This window comes from Natrix helvetica (genome assembly GCF_964273705.1).
Source record: "Natrix helvetica genome assembly, chromosome: 1".
In the NCBI taxonomy this organism is placed as follows: Eukaryota; Metazoa; Chordata; class Lepidosauria; order Squamata; family Natricidae; genus Natrix; species Natrix helvetica.
In genome coordinates, this window is record NC_138548.1 from 165,238,066 (window position 1) to 165,254,447 (window position 16,382).

Below are 16,382 nucleotides of genomic sequence, written 5' to 3' on the forward strand. Positions count from 1 at the left end.
GCAGTGGACGAAGCATATCCACAAAGGCCAATCTAGGCACAATTTGCATAGGACATAAGCAGAACTCTCAGCAGATGTAGATGAATAGACAGCACAGCTGTTTTAGAAAGGAAAACATTTGTTTCCAGACACCTTGCAAAGAAAAAAAAAATTTAAAAAAATCAAGTCACCTTCAAGTTGGTATCAGCTCTTGATGACTTACATGGTCACATTCACGATTTTTCTATCAGATATGGAAGGGGTGTACCACTGCCTTTTCTAAGATTCTTATTTTGACCCCCTCAGCCTTCAGCCCTAGATTTCTCAGTTGGTCTCCCATTCACTAAGATGAATCCTGCTTAACCTTCTAAATTAGTGAAAGTTAACAACAGTAAAAGCAGGATCAAACCACTGGATCAGGTACAACATTTGCAAGATCAGTCATGGTATACCAGGGGTGTCAAACTCATGCCGTCACACCGGTAGCGTCATGTGACATATTGGGACCCCCCCCCCTTTTGCTAAACTGGGCATGGGCATGGCCAGTGCATGATGCAGCTGGCCCACAGGCCGGATGTTTGACAGCCCTGTGATATACTAATATTGGCTGCTGCTACCTTCCATTGAAAGGTAGGCACACAACTCCAAAGCTGAATCTAGGAGCATGATCAGATTTCAAGCAGATCTGTTTAAAAATTGCCTGAAAACCTGTTCTCTGCAGACTGAATATCTGTTCCTCTAAATTTCTATTTTGCTTTATTTTTTAATTTGTTTTAATTAATTGAATTAATCTGTTTTAATTTTTTAGTTTGATTTGCACATTACAGATAGTTCTCAACTAACATTTGGTAATTAATGACCATTTGAATTTATGACAGACCTCCGTAGAGCTACTTACAACCTATTTCCAGAGTTACAATGGCCATACACACATCTCTGATGACCTGTGACCACATTTTGGATACTTGGCAACCAGCTTATCTATATTCACAGCATCCATGTAGCCATAATTTGTGACATTTTTACTGGATTCCTGTAAACGACCATGGTAAACAATGATCCTAGCTTTAAATCTGGTCCATGATGCTTCAACTTACAGGTGCAATGACTTACCACCTTGGGATTCATTTAACAGCTGCCATAAATGGTTGTAAAATTATGTCTGATCCAATAGATGCCTTAACATAAGGTCATGACTTACAACTAAAATTCTAGTCCCAGTTGTGGTCATAAGTTAACTACCTGAATCTATCATTTACAGTCTACTGAGTTTTGAGCAAACTGAAGCTGGAGGAATACACACTAATCACAACCATTATTTTATTTAAATCTATGTTCCCCACTATATAGTTACATGAAACCAGAAATAACTTGATAATAGTTTAAACTTGCCAATGGCAAACTTTTTTCCTGGTTTTTTTTTTCCATCTACCTCTTTGCACCTTTTGGTCCTGAATTCACATAGTAAATTCCCAATTTTCTGCTTTAAAAATCATAACAAATTTTGTAGGCCAAGACCACATTTAGGATGAAAAATTTCAATAATCATGCCAAAGAACCTCAATTCAGATTCTTTAGCTGCCTAAAAATCTGAGACTATACTGTGTTATTTTTTTCACTACGTCACATTTGGAAGGATGTGTATGAACATGTACAACAACTGGCTTCATTCCAAGCCCTCGCACTAACTAACAGAGGCTGCAGAGAAGTAATAAACTTGGAAGCATATATTACTTTTCTGTTGTGCTAAGGAGATTATACTGTCTGCTACATGAAGCTACTATGCTTAATCCGTTAGTGTGTTTTTAAGTTACAATAAAGTTGATCACTTATAAGTATAGCTACAGGAAAATGTACGTATAAACTAAATAAGCATTAAATTACAACTGTATGGATGTATAAGGTAAAGTCACAAGCATGAGATCACACTTCCTAGATATGTTTATTGAAAAGTCCCTACAAATTCCATAGGACTTGTGCAGACTATACACAAGATTGCAAACTTTGATAAAAGATACTATTAGTCCCCCACCCCATTTCATATAAACCCTAAATAAAACAGGAAACATGAAGCTCAGAAAACTAAAAAAATTGTGCAATTTTAACTCAGGATCAGTGTGGTGTTCACTACACTCATTAAAAGCCAGCACTTCTGCTTTTCTTACCCAGCTAAATTCCTGAGAATTTAGGATCCTGTGAACCAAACAAGGCATCCATCAAGAAGTTATTTCACCCATCAAATGTAATCCTTTCCTCATTGAATTTGCAAAAGCAGGTTCCAACCCCCCCCCCTTCAGAAGTCCCTAATAACCTCAAGAACTTAAACAACTCTCTCAAAGGAACCCTCCCCTTCCCAAAGGACATAAAGAGGGGAAGGCATTAGGAGGGGAGGGGGGGGGAGTTCTGACTACTTTTATCTCCCACGATCTGCAATGCACACACACCGACCCAGCCTAGAAACAGCCTTCAAAAGCAACTCTCTCGCTTCCGCTGGGGACTACTGGCTCCTTTTTTTTCAAACAGCCATTTTACACGCTTAAAAGTGCATCCTGTCTTTCAGCCCAGCCTTCATTTTGTCGGATTTTTTGGGGGGGGGGGTGACAGCTGACAGTCCAGGAAGAAGGAAGGTTGTTCGTTTTTTCTCAGGGACCAAACCCACCCACCCCCGGTTTATTTCCCATTTGCTGAGGGGGGGGGGAGGTGTGAGAGAACCCGCCGCATTCCCGCCTCCCCACCCCCGCCGAGGAGCAGGGAAAAGGCGCCGCGGCGAGGCGAGGGGGAAGTCCCAGCGCCGCCTCCCTCCTCCCTCAGGGAGACCGGCTCCTCCTGGAGAGGCAGGGGAGCCTGGGGACCCCTCTCCGGCAGGTCGGCCTTGCGATCGTCCCTCCCCCGGGCGGGCGGGCAGTACGATGCGGTGTCTCCCCGTCCCTCCCCCCGGGCGGGCGGGCGATCTGCGCCGTCTCTCCCTCTCCCCCCCCTCCGGCAGGCCGTGCGAGCGCGGCGGGGCGGGCACTTACCGCTCCGGCAGATGGAGAAGCGGCGTCGTCCTCCTCCGGTGACGGCGGCCCGATCTTGCTGCAGGTAGCCGCCAACAGCGCCAGCGGCGACGGCTGGGTGTCCTAGGCGCGGCGGGAAGGCCGGGGACGGAGGACAGAGAAAAAGCGGGAGGGGAGGTTAGAAGGGCGCCCACCGCCGGCCTTCTTCTCTTTCTCCTCCGCCGCCGCCTGCCTCCCTCCCTCCCTCCGGACAGCGCGCGCGGCGGGGGCGCCTGCGAGTCCTGCGCTCGCGACGTGTCACCGGGCAGCACGCGGGCGGGCTGGCGGGGGGGGGGGAGAGAGGCGGCGGGGGGGAGAGGGAGGAGGCGTCGGGCAGCCGCCCAGCTCCGCGTTTACCTGGGGAGTTCCGGCCTCGTCAGAGGCGTCGGCCGAAGTGGCTGCCGAGGCCCCGTTTCCCTGCTGCAAATAGTCGCCGTGGGGTCCGCCGCCGCCGCTGCTGTCCACGTCCAAGGCAGCCATTTCCTCTTGTTTCACGGGCTTCTCGGGAGCTGCGGGCATAACGGGGAAGCGAAGGCGCGGGGGTGGGGGGGGAGGGTGAGAGAGGAGAAAGGCGGAGGGAAGCGGGGAGTGTGGGGGGGCGGTTGTCGGGCGGCGGGGGGGAGGGGAGGGGGTTGGGGGAGGAGAGTCACTGACTGGAGCGCTTGCCCCCTCCCTTCCCCATCGCCCCAGCGCTCCCTCCCGCGCAGAGGAGCCCGCCCTGCTCTCCTCCTCCTCCTCCTCCCGCCCGCCAAGCGCAGCCCTCCTCCTCCCTCCGTGCTGCCGCCGCCGCCGCCGCTGCCCCTGCCCCTCTTCTCCCTCCTCCCCCTGGCTCTGCTCCTCCTGCTGCTGCTGCTGCTCAGTGCCGCTCGAGCCACACTCCCAAGCAGACGCCCGCCCGACCCGGGAGCAACAGTAGCAGCAGCAGGAGCCGCCGCTGAGGCCCGTACGTACCCGTCATGGCGCGGAGGAGCCGGCGGCCAGGGGCGCCTTCTGCCGACTTGGCAGGCGGGGAGGGAGCGAGAGAGAGGCAGGCAGGAAGGAAGGAAGGAGAGCGAGCGAGCGCTGGCTGGCTGGTTGGCGGCTGGCTCGCGCTCTCTCTCTCTTCCCCCCCCCCCGGCGCGCGCAGGCCCCGCTCGCACCGCCGCCGCTGTTGCTGCTTCTGCCGCCACTAAGGCGAGGCGGCCGCGGCTGCTGCCGGGGACATGCTTATGGTGCGCGCGGGCGGCAGCGGCGGTGCTGCTGGTGGAGGAGGTGGTGGCGGCGGCCTGGAGCCCACTCCGGGGTTTTCCCCTATTTTGATTGACGGTGCGAGGAAGCCGAAAGGTGGGGCTTGCAGCAAGGGAAGAGGGGGCCCGGCCGACTCCGCCACCACCACCGCCGCCTTGCCCGCTAGCCCGGAACTTCCGCCTTCCCAAGACGCTCCCATCAGCTGATTGGCTGCGGTCCGCCGAGCTCCGCGCCGTCACTGGCTGGCCCGGGCTGTCGCTCCTAGCTGCGGGTGCCCCCCCCCCGCTCTGCTCCCTTGCCGAGGTGGCTTCCTGTTTGCCAGGGTTTGTGTGAGAGACAATGAGCGCGGCCTTCTCAGAGGAGCCCGCGCTGCGGGGGGAAGGAGACCGGGGTTTTGCTCGCCTCACGGCGGGACCGCTACGCTCTAAAAGATACCCGTAGAGTCGGTGTTAAGTGCCCATTTACGGCGGAGGGCCTTCGCTTGCTCTGTCCGCCGCTGATTTCCCCCTTGCCCTGCGGAAAGGCCGGGAGCGCTAGGATGGGTTGCCCGTGGGGAGAGATTGGAAACTCCGCTCTCCCGGGCGCCCCTTGGCTGCTCCTGACAGCGGACTCGGTGGAGGGAAGCCGCGCAGCCATTGCCCTATATAGAGAGGACAAGGAGGAAGAAGCGCGAAGGAACACAAACCTCCCCGTTGAAATATCAGGCGGTCCGTTTTGGAACCACGGATTTGCCTCAGACTGAAGCCCCAAAGGGTCGTTTTCTTCGTATGTTTTCTAATGGAGCTGCCCTTTCCATCCATCCCTTTTTTCCCCGTAGCCATTGATTTTAAAATAACGCCCCAGTTCTCAGGTTTTTCCGAACAATGTCACTGAGCTAGTAAATAGGGTAGTAAGATACGTCAAACTTACTTTATTTAAAAGAACTAGCTTAGAACAAAAGGCCCAATCCACATTTTAAAACTGAATGACAGAACTTCCATTGGGATTAATGTTTATGAATTGTTCCTCTGAGAAACAATTACATCTCCCTCTGGAGAAATTACCATTGGTTCTAAGTGTTCTGGGGTTAATTCTCCAATGAAGTAAAGTCGTTTTCTTAAAGTGAAACTTTGGTTTAAGAGGTATTTTTATATCTACATTGCGTTTTTCCATTGCTAGAAATCCCACTCTAAAAAAGTATACCATAGCATCCATTTTAGGATTTTTTTAAAGTTACCGAATCTTAACTGAATTTCACTTGGATTTAACCTTGAAATCTCAATCTGCCATGTAGAATGTTGTGTGTTTACTTGTAGTTAAGTGGGTCATAGTCTTAATTCTAAACCTGTTTCTTGAAAGACCCACTTTTTGAGAGGTTCATTTCCTGCTATTTTGGTTTTGTAAACAAGATCACAAAGCTAGATAAATATTTAACATTCCTTTATGAAGACTGTCATCTACATCAATGTTTCTCAACCTCAGGAACTTTCGAGATTATGTGGACTTCAATTCCCCAGGCAGTATATAAAGTAAAGATCAATTTAAAAAGTTGCATTACAACTGAATCATTATGCGTGTTATGTCAAGGAGAGACCAAAACTAGAACTGAGGAGAAATTTCTTGACAATTAGAACAATCAGTGGAATGACTTGTCTCCAGAAGTTTTGGGTGTTCCAACACTGGAGGTTTTTAAAAAGATTGGATAATCATTTGTCTGAAATGGTATAGGGTTTCCCGCTTGCACAGTGGGTTGGACTAGAAGATCTCCAAAGTCCCTTCCAACACTGTAATTCTGTTAAGCGGTCCTTTCCTCCTTTTGCAAATATTTCTCAGCTCTGAAACATCAGTTTCCACCCATTTCTCATGTCTTGATGCAGAGACGCAACTCTGTTGTTCTGCATCTGCTAACACACACAGCTTAGTAACTAAAGAAATTTAAAACGGACACGTATAACCCACAACTCTGTAAGAGAATCAAATCTAATAAGCACAGTACAAAGAGTTAAGGAAGAATTCTTGTTTAATTCAAAATACTAGCAATGCTCAAGTCCTTATTGGTTGCAGACTGATAAGCCAGATACAAGATTGGAAAGAGCTTTTTTTGTGTGTGTATTTAACAGATAAAAAAAAATATTGTAATGTTTCCTTCCCTAAGTAACAATGGGGAAAATATTTGGAGGACATTCTCAGTGATTGAAATGAGGAACCCCCAACCTTTTAGGGCTGTAAAAGGTTGTGGTAGCTTGCCCATTCACAAAAGAATTGCTATTGAGTGTACTCAAGAAACCAACTTATCAGAATACTAACTACTAACTCCTCTTAGTATCCCATACCCATGCCATAGGATTCCTTACTCTTCTACTACTAATGGTAATATTTGGGGGGGAGGGGTGAACACAATTCCAAACAATATACAGATACAGCTGTCCATTTCTATATTCCTCATCTTTGTAGTTAAAATATTTGTTTTTAATGTAAAACTCACGACTGGGGCCTGGCAAATCGAAGGAAAAGTAACTGAGTCTATTAGCATCCCTGAGATCCACTTGGAGATGCCAGATCTAAATAGGCTGAGAATGCTGAAGATGATCTGTCAGTTTATATTGTAGCTTTCCAAAGTTGAAATTTTCTGACTTGAAAGAAACAGCCATAAGGAAAACTGAAGGCTAATATTTCTCTTCCAAGGTTGAAGTCTGATCTCAGGAGGAAAAATGATAATCCCAATTTGGATGTAATTTAGGTGAAATTTAGAAAAAAACCAATTAAAGGTAATTATATCTTTGAAAGTTGAGGAGAAAGCAGTTAGCACAGCCAGTTCGGATCGAACTGAGTCTAAAAAAGGGGAGGACACTCCTCAGGCGATGACATCACTTTGGTAGACTCATTTATTGGTTACTGACTGAGTTAACCCATGCATGACCGCTGTCTCCACCAACATTGGAGAAAAGGTCTTTCTAGATCTTTACTACTGTATTTCTTTCAATGTTCCCGATTTTTTTTTCTTCTACTTTTACCATCATAAATTACTTCAGTATGAAGTAATGTCTGCTTTTTAAAAAAATGCAGATCTTGAAGAAATGTCTTCAGAAAGTGAGGCTGAGGGAATACTGTCCATTTAGAGTTGCCAAATATGTTAGATACATACCACATCCTGCAATATGCATTTCATGGAACAAGCTCATGACTAAGGAAGAGAAGAATATGGGGATTTCTCCTTATTGCTCAAATAAAGGAACAGCTACAATTATAACTTTCAGGAATGGTTTCATATGTTTCAAATGGTTACTTCTACAATATGAAGGCATATTTACTTGATGAATATCTTGTCCTAAAATCAATTTAGAAATGAGATGAGATGATCCATTTGTTCACAGTATAGATAATAGATGTTTCAGAGTAAAGTCAACAAGTAATAGAAGCTAATTAAACTGATTGTGTGCAACTTAGATTAAAGAGTTTGTAGATGAAAAGGGGGGCAGTTGAATACTTGGCAATGATGTAAAGAACAAAATTTAGTTGCATTGCATGCAAAGCACCATCCTTTTAAAAATTCAGAGTGAAGATTAAGTACAATAACAGAAATTTAAATAATCCAAAAAAGAATAAAAATCATATGAGCAACCCTCTATGTTAAAATGTTTTTTTCCAACAACATATTTAAATAAATTGATAACTTGTGCAATATAAATATTGAAACAATAGACTTGTTTAAATAGAATTTTTGCATTTATGTGGTTTGCATAGTGATAATATAAGTGGATTTATCAACAACAAAATAATGTCCAGCTGGAAGCAGTTCCTGAAAACAGAGGTAAAGAGAGCAAGAGGAGGCTTGGACCAATGTAGTTATCCCCATCTATCAACAAGCATAAAACAAGTAATTTCCCCCTCCTGTCTTCAAAATCTGAAACAGTTGAGGAAATAGAAAAGGAGATACCTGCTCCCATTGGAGACACATTCAAAACCTTTTTGAGACCCTTTGCACTATAGAATTTCCTGTCTTTGCTATAGAAAAAAAGGACCTTCATACCAAGCCCAATACATTGCTCATGTTAAAATTCAACATAGATAATCTCTGAGGTGTAGCAGTCAAAGGTTTTTTTGCAACATCTGTTTATAATGACTTCATATGGAGACTGAAAAACCAGCTACTATGACAGGGTAGGAGGGATTGCATTGCAATTTTTTTTCAAACACATTTCCAACTTTTTCAGTTATCAATATAGTCCCAAAATTTTTGATGCAGAGGTGGGCAAAAATGACTATGGAAAAGTTTCCAAACAGATTGGATGGAAGGGAAAGAAGCCATTGACCTCAGTTCAGCAATCCTGTTGAATATCATTGCTTCCTTTTTACAGACTTCATTATAGGATGTGCAAAATATCATGTGCAGAAACTGTTCCATGTATGGAACAGCTAATTGTGGAGTAGTTTGTATTTGCATTGAAATGTATGTTTGGTTTTGGCTTGGGCCAAAACGTGTATTCTGGACAGAAGTGTTTTAAAAGGAGTAAGGAAGAGCAGGAAAAAGCAATGGATGTGGGTGACCCATAGTAAAACTCACCCACCCTCTTTCTGGTTTTATAAAGGGCTTCCTTTCCCTGCTCCCCTTTAACCATCACCATTCTCTACTTAAAGGAAGGCACTGGAATGGCTGGCACATAAGCCATGCAAGAGAAGAAGAGAGAGGCATGCTAGCCTTGCTATCATCATCCAGTTAGGCCTCCAGATTATTATTTTTTCATTTTTGTTTTCAGGTGAAACCTCAAACATCTGAAGTGTTCCAGGATTCATTTTTGCCAAACTGCAGCCTTCATGGAATAGCTCAGCAGAGCTTCTGAGACACTATTTTCAGTTTGAAACAAAGCATACTAAGTGTTTTCTGCATATTGCTATTTCATTCTCCTTCCCAGAAATCTGGGTACTGTTTTTGGCTCTCTCCTCTAACACTGTTCACTTTTAATGTTGGGGAAAATAACCATATTCCCATATTTCTACCATTTTTTTGCATCATGAAAGTCAGCTGAATGACTATGGTGGTCATTTTCCCTCCCCACAACCCACATCACAGGGTTGTTGTTGGGAAAATAGGAGGAAGGAATATTACGTATGTTGGCCACCTTGAGTATCCCATAAAAAAACATGGGGTAGAAATAAAAATGTGACTACAAGTTAGATGCTTGTATTAAGAATACAATTTCTAATATAGTCCACATAATATCATAGGAGTCCAGATACTACCTTCTTCCTTTTATTAGCCAGGGCTTCCCAAAATATCTTATGTCTTACCTACATAAAATTATCAGAATAGCTGCATAACATCTTTTGAATTTTAATACTCCCCCCAATAACTTGGTAAATATTCAGAATATTGTGTACTGGATGGAATTGTTCTATATGTTCATGCCTGTATTTATACTTGAAAAAGAATAATTACAATTGTTTTATTTTCTCATCTGTTAATCACTTTTTATCCCTCAGTTTTTCTAGTCAAGTCTGCTACCTCTTTAATCCTTACTGTTCAAAATGAGTGGGCATATCCATGCCAAGGTCAGATTTCAAATCTGTACAAGTTGCGCCAACACTCATCAGCACAATTCCCACTTTAAGTAGCCACAACAATCAAACGTTTCTGAGTATATCTGTGAGGAAAAATTGATTAATGTCTCTTATAACCCAGTTTCCTCATTTCTTTTGCTCTTGTTTCTGGAAAGGTTTAAACAAGATGGGCACATTTAAGTCAATCCTTCAGGGCCAAGGACTGAAATCATTGTCTCCCTCTGATCTGTTGTAGAATTCAGAAAGGAGAAAATGGGTTAGCAATTTGGTGCTGACATTGCTACTTTAAGGGACAGAAACAACTCTGGTTCTACCAGGAAAAATAAAAGAAGTGAGCTTAAGAATAAAAGTTAAAATTTGCCTCAGTATGAAATTACCTGGGGGCTTTGATGGGCATGGGGGAAAGTTAAATATTTTTAATGCTTCGGGGAAGATTTTAAAGAAAATAATGCACAGTACACTTTCTTCTTTGCCTCAATCCTGACCAAAAATCGGCTTTCTGTGAGCTACAACTGACATCTTTTGTGCTAACTTTCTTGTCACAAGAAAAGCTTTTTTTTCCCAGGACTGTGGCTGGCAACAGTGTGTAGTGTTCATTGTAAAGAAAACAAACTGTTTTAAGTCATGATCCTGAATGTGAAGATATCTTTCCAGCTCTGTAGTCTTTAAACTGTGACTACATCCTAGATAGATAATCAGTGGCTGCTGGTTGTAATGGGTAGAATGCTCATTGTCAGGACTGGAGGCAGAGAACTTGATCCCAGTTGCTTGGGAAATGAGTGGGAGGATGCTGCTGGATGTCCCATTGGGATTTGGTTGACCATTGTGGGAGCAGAATGTAGAACTAAAATCTTCGAGCCAGCAAACCGTGTGTTCTTCATTTGCTAGCCTATTACATCTAATTATGGGGATAAATTATCACTGCAGTTAAAAGATACCTTGAGAAAAATTATTTAATGAAGAGTGAAACATTTGGGATATTTCTAATAGTCAAATTAAAAGAATATACTTGGCAGACTTCCTAAAACAGAGGGACAATGACTGAAATGACAATTGGATTGTCAACATTAAAGAAAACAGCCTGGTACTTGCTACTATTCAAGTCACAGATTGACTTCATGCGTTGATTAAAGTATGTGGAACACTGAAACTACTGTGGGGAATGTCTATTGCTCTCTGGGCCAAATCAATCTTTATCTTACTTAAATTAATACAGTTAAAATATCCATTCAATGTGTGAGAGGGTTGGCTCAGAGGATGCATAACTCCTTTCAATACTGCTATCAGGTTGAAAAATACCACAGTGAGCAAGCTGACTTGCTGGCACCCTTATGTGCTGGAAAGGGTTTGTTAGGAAGCCAGATTTCCTTGGAATGCCCTTACCATGAAACACCCCCTACCCACCCCCAGTGTAGAGTAGAATATGACCTTGATGGGGAGAAAGAGGATAGTAGCCAGGGTAGATAAACATTGCAGAAGCCCAGAGTTACAATACTATCTGGGGCACCCTTCTAATTCATGACATAAAGGAGGGAGGGAGGGAGGAAAGCTCATCCAGACTTGCAAAATTTTGTTTCTATAGCCAATCTGAATCAAAATAGTTTTACACCTCTTTTTTGGTCTGGTCTGTCTCAAAGGGTTGGCTTCCAATTCAACAAAATGTTGACAGAATAAGAAATGAAAACGATCCCAGGCCTAACACTTTCAGGCAAGGATGTGACTCTTAAAGATATTGAAGCATGTTTTTCCACATTATCAACTTTTCATTAAACCATGATACTGGCTATTATGCAGTTACTCAGCAACTCTTCTGAAATCTTTTTGGCAAAAAAACAATGAAAATTCCATCCATCTTTATTATGTTGCGGTCCATCAGGAAAGCCATTAAACAAACCACAGAGCCCACTACATACACCAGTGATGGTTAACCTTTTCGGCACCAAATGCTGAAACTGGCACGCAAGAGCCAGAACCTGGAAGAGAGCAGCTGGCTGGTGTGCATGCACGCGGTGACCAGCTGCTCTTCCGGGTTCCGTCGTGTGAATGGGCCAGCCAGCTGGTCCAGTGTGCATGCGCGCCAGACCAGCTGGCCGTCACGCATGCCCGCAATGGAACCCGGAAGAGCAACTGGTGACAGTGCACGTGCCCATAGGGCTCTGTGTGCCACCTCTGGCACATGTGCCATATGTTCGGCGTCATGGACATATACTGTTATCATTTACACCAGGAAGTTTAATTTGGTACTCTGCTTAATTGTCCAGCCCCTTATCTTCCCTGTTAGTTATTTCCATTATTCCAACAATACACTCTCTGTAATACACTCGCCCTAAGGCATGGCTGCTGTATGATGGTATCTTTTCTAAATATCACTGGCCAAAACACTATACAGTATTGTGTACTGTGGCTGCTGCCTCTTGCATCTGATCCCTCATTGCCCTTAAGTTCATCAAATTACCAATCAATCATATGTTAGCTAATGTATGAAGCAGTTGCTGGAGACCTTTTTGTGAGATACTTGACTGCAGTTGGAATTTCCGCATTGCACTTTACCCCACTGTGGTAATATCAGCTATGCAGATAATTATAGGAGGAGGCAGGAGAGCTGGCAACCACCCGGCTGCAGATTTATTGCAGATGCCTACGCCCCAACCACAGGGGAATTGCTAGGAAGTTCACACACATTCTAGCCTGCAGCTGAAAGGAGAGGCTCCGTTCCAACTTGAAAGGCCCAGGAGAAGGCCTCTAGTGTATTGAAACTTAGACAAGACCCTTTCCCAGCAACTTGCAAATTTCCCTGATGCAGGCTCTGAATGCTTCCATCCTTCTGGTATCCCTTGTAAAACTGCAGGCATTGCTTAGAGAGTAAGACGTACAGAAGTACTCACCAAGTAAGATCTGTGCTACTTCCTATTCAGGCAAAGGCTTTTTATACTTTTCTGGATTTTGACTATAAAAATACCGACGCTGGTATAATTGCTAATTCTAGCATTCGGAGTTTATCCTATCTTGCTGCTATTGCCAATTCACTGCACTTCAGAAAAGTCCTCTGCTTAGGACAGGGGTGTCCAAACTTGAGAACTTTAAGACTTGTGGACTTCAACTCCCAGAATTCCCCAGCCAGCCATGCTGGCTGGGGAATTCTGGGAATTGAAGTCCACAAGTCTTAAAGTTCTCAAGTTTGGACACCCCTGGCTTAGGATAATAATCAATGACAAGATCTTGCCTGTTGTTATTCATTGGACTCAGGAATTTCTTAATAAATGAGAATATTTGTAACTCAGGGTTGAAATGAGGGCTCTCTGAGCTTGGTTGTTGCAGACACTTCATTGCCAAAACTAGGTAACATCATCAATGCTGTGATTTTACTAACACTAGCACTGATGGTGTTACCTAGTTTGGGTAATGAAACGTCTGCAAGAAAATAGCCAAGCATGGAGAGCAACAAGGATCCCTCATCTCTTTATTCGTCCTATCTGACGGTTTAATAACCACTTTCCCAAATCCCAAGCTGAAGACTTCATTTTGTTTCCACTTGTTAAATTATCCAAGAACAATAGAAAAACGTTGCCAGCTAATCTGAGGAGAACCAACACCCACTATACACCAGACGGTGAATGAGGACAGGGAATCCTCAGAAAGTAATCAACCCTTCTCTATCATTTTCTTAGGTTTTTTTTCCGCTAAACCAATGTCAGCAAACCACCCCCACCCTCACCTTGCTTTATGCACTTGCCTGGCTATTTGTTCAAAAGAGAGGCGCCCACAGTTTTTGGCAATTTCGTCAGAATGACAAAAGCAGCATTGTGCCACTACAATATAAGCTCCATCCCTTTCGTAGAAGCATGTAAACCTATGATGCACAAAGACTGAAGGTGCAGAGCCTGTGTGATGTCAATGTGGCATTTGGTCCATGAACAGCCTGACCCCCTCCCAGCCATGTTGCCTCTGGTCCTACAGCCAATCTAGGACACGGAGTACTGTTTATAAACAATCTATTCATCCATCCATCTATATTGAGCTGCCCACCTTACCTTGTGTCTCTGGCTGCTGCATGCAATTAAAAAAATGTCCAAACAACATAGTTAAAGCCAGAGAGTGCAATTCAATCCTACACATGATACAGCCTTTTAATGGGCCCCAGGCTGACACGGGATCCCCAGGCCTAATGGTGAAACCATGTTTTAAGGGCCAATGTTGCCTTGGGGGAGAAGAGAGGGAAATGATGTTACCGTGGGTGGATGCCATGATAAAAAAAGACCTTTTCTGTATCCCGCTGAATGAAGCTGCTTGGCCGATTTGACCTGCCACATGCCCCCCCCCGCTAGACCTGACAGGACAGGTAGATGTAACGGGACAGGTGGTCTCAAGTACAGCGATTATGATCAGATACTACAGTTCTACATTTCTACATTAACTTTGGTTAACATCTTTTTAAGTCTCTTGCTTTAAGCACATACTGTGATGTTTTTTATACGTATATATTGTTATATCTATATTGATGTTATATATGCAAATAATAGTACATATACATCTAAATACAAAAAAAAGAAAAGAAAAAAAACCAAACTAATATTACAGTGCACCCCCACCCTCCGGAGACCCTGTCTTTCCCCCCCTTCGTCTATATCAGTGATAGCAAACCTTTTTGGCACTGAGTGCCCAAACCCGAACACGCATTCATGTGTGTACATGTGCACATGTCAGAGCACCAGAAACCTGAAAACCATCTGACCGGTGTATACATGCCTGTTTTTTGCCATTTTCAGGCCGTGTTTTGGGCCATTTTAAGTCCGTTTTTCAGGCCATTTTAAGGCCTGTTTTTTGGCCCAGAAAACAGCCTGAAAAAGGCCCCAAAAGCGGCCTGTTTTTTAAACCAGGAGAGCAGCTGGCAATGGCACATGTGCCCACAGAGAGGGTCCTGCATACCACCTCTGGCACATGTGCCACAGGTTCGCCATCACGGGTCTATCTTTTCTTTCTATCTATATAAATAAAATGTAATATTTGTTTGTTCAAAATCTCAAATCTCCGAAAGTTCTTCACCGATTGCTTTGAAATTTTGACACAACGTTGCTTTCGAATACGCACATGTTTTTATATATGTATATTATATAGATGTCACACCTGTGACAGGTTAAAACATGCTTTTTGTAAAAACATGTTTCTTTTAAAACAAGCGCCATCTGCTGGATGTAAAAGCAACACGCTATACTAAATATTTCACGATTCCATTTCAATGTTTCCGATTGCATTGTTATATTGATTTTTCATACATTTCCATTAATTTTCATTTTGATTTAATTATTTCGTGTGACATTGTGTTGGAATTCAGCTGTGTCGTTTACCATGTTTTTCCTTTGTTTTGCAGTTCGTGTTTTTGCCTTTTTAATGTTTTGCAATTTTATATATATTTTTTGTTATAACTTTCTTTCTTTTTCAGTGCAATCGTTCTGCTTTACTTCATCCAAATAATGCCTCGCAGAAAATCAAACTTAGGTCGTCGTACTCGCGGAGCGGAAGCAGTGCGACGAGTAATTGCAAATCAAACTGAGGAAGAACGGGCATCAGCAAATGAGCGAAACAGACAAAGAATGGCTCAAATACGTGCCGAGGAAACAGCCGAGCAACGTGCAGCCAGACTTGAGAATGCACGGTTGCGAGCACGGACATTGCGTTCTGCAGCTTCATATCTCTTTCATTCTCAACAGAATGAACGCAACAGGCTGAGAGTGGCTGAAAGACGTCAACGAGAAACAGCAGATCAGCATCAAACACGACTCCGTGCTCAGCAATCACGCAATTACAATCGCCTTGCATTCCGATATAACCCAGCTGATGATTATAGTTTGAGCCGGCATGTTCTCATCGGCACTATGACTGAAGTGTGTCCTTATTGCAAGGCTCTGAAATTGAAAGCCGCGAAATATCCACCAGCCAAAGCTTTGCAACGGCACGCGGCTTGCAGTAAAAAAAATTAATGACCAATGTCGTAGAAGCAACAATCTTGACAGGACCTTTCAAAGGTGAAGATGTCCTCATTCCTCGCATTCCTATGATTCCAATGGATATGCCATTTCAATTTAAGAGATTGCAATTCCCAATTCGATTGGCGTTTGCAATCACCATCAATAAAGCTCAGGACCAATCTTTAGAATTGTGCGGTTTAGATCTAGACACGGATTGTTTCTCACATGGACAATTATATGTGGCGTGTTCTAGAGTCGGCAAACCAGACAATCTCTATATCTGCGCACACAATGGAACAACAAAAAATATTGTACACCCACAAGCATTGTGAAATTAAACATGTTAGAAACTTGCGCTTTCTCTTTTTTTTCTTTCTTTTCCATTTAACCAGACTGGGCCACAGCAACGTGTGGCCAGGTACAGCTAGTAACAAATAAAAGATATATAATATATTCAAATTAGGCCCTTATCCACTCCAAAACAACATATATTCTTAAGTAGGTTTATTCCCTTTACCTTCCACCAACACTGATTTCATAAATTCCCTTCAATATTTCGTTATAATTGTTTGCTTTGGTCATCCCTTTTTAAAATTTAATTTCCGTTGTTAATTTATCATTTGTTGCCATACTCCAA

General features: G+C 43.6%; 1 protein-coding gene and 1 long non-coding RNA gene across 3 annotated transcripts in view; one reads left to right on the forward strand and one right to left on the reverse strand.

Moving 5' to 3' along the window:
* Nucleotides 1-4,427, reverse strand: part of SP3 (Sp3 transcription factor) — a 23,292-nt gene extending 18,865 nt beyond the window's left edge. The window contains exons 1-3 of one of the 2 annotated variants that reach the window (XM_081937027.1): nucleotides 3,966-4,427; nucleotides 3,372-3,523; nucleotides 2,997-3,098 (exon numbers count right to left, since the gene is read on the reverse strand). In XM_081937027.1, coding sequence (XP_081793153.1) covers nucleotides 2,997-3,098; nucleotides 3,372-3,523; nucleotides 3,966-3,972 — 261 coding nt within the window. In that variant the 5' untranslated portion in view covers nucleotides 3,973-4,427. Of the gene's footprint in view, nucleotides 1-2,996; nucleotides 3,099-3,371; nucleotides 3,851-3,965 lie in introns of those variants that run through there. The other variant, XM_081937026.1, reaches the window with a different exon arrangement.
* On the forward strand, nucleotides 2,746-16,099 carry LOC309383941. Its single transcript, XR_014173948.1, has 2 exons — nucleotides 2,746-3,060; nucleotides 15,220-16,099. It is a non-coding gene; the product is annotated as an uncharacterized lncRNA (long non-coding RNA).
* The last annotated feature ends 283 nt before the right edge of the window (nucleotides 16,100-16,382 follow it).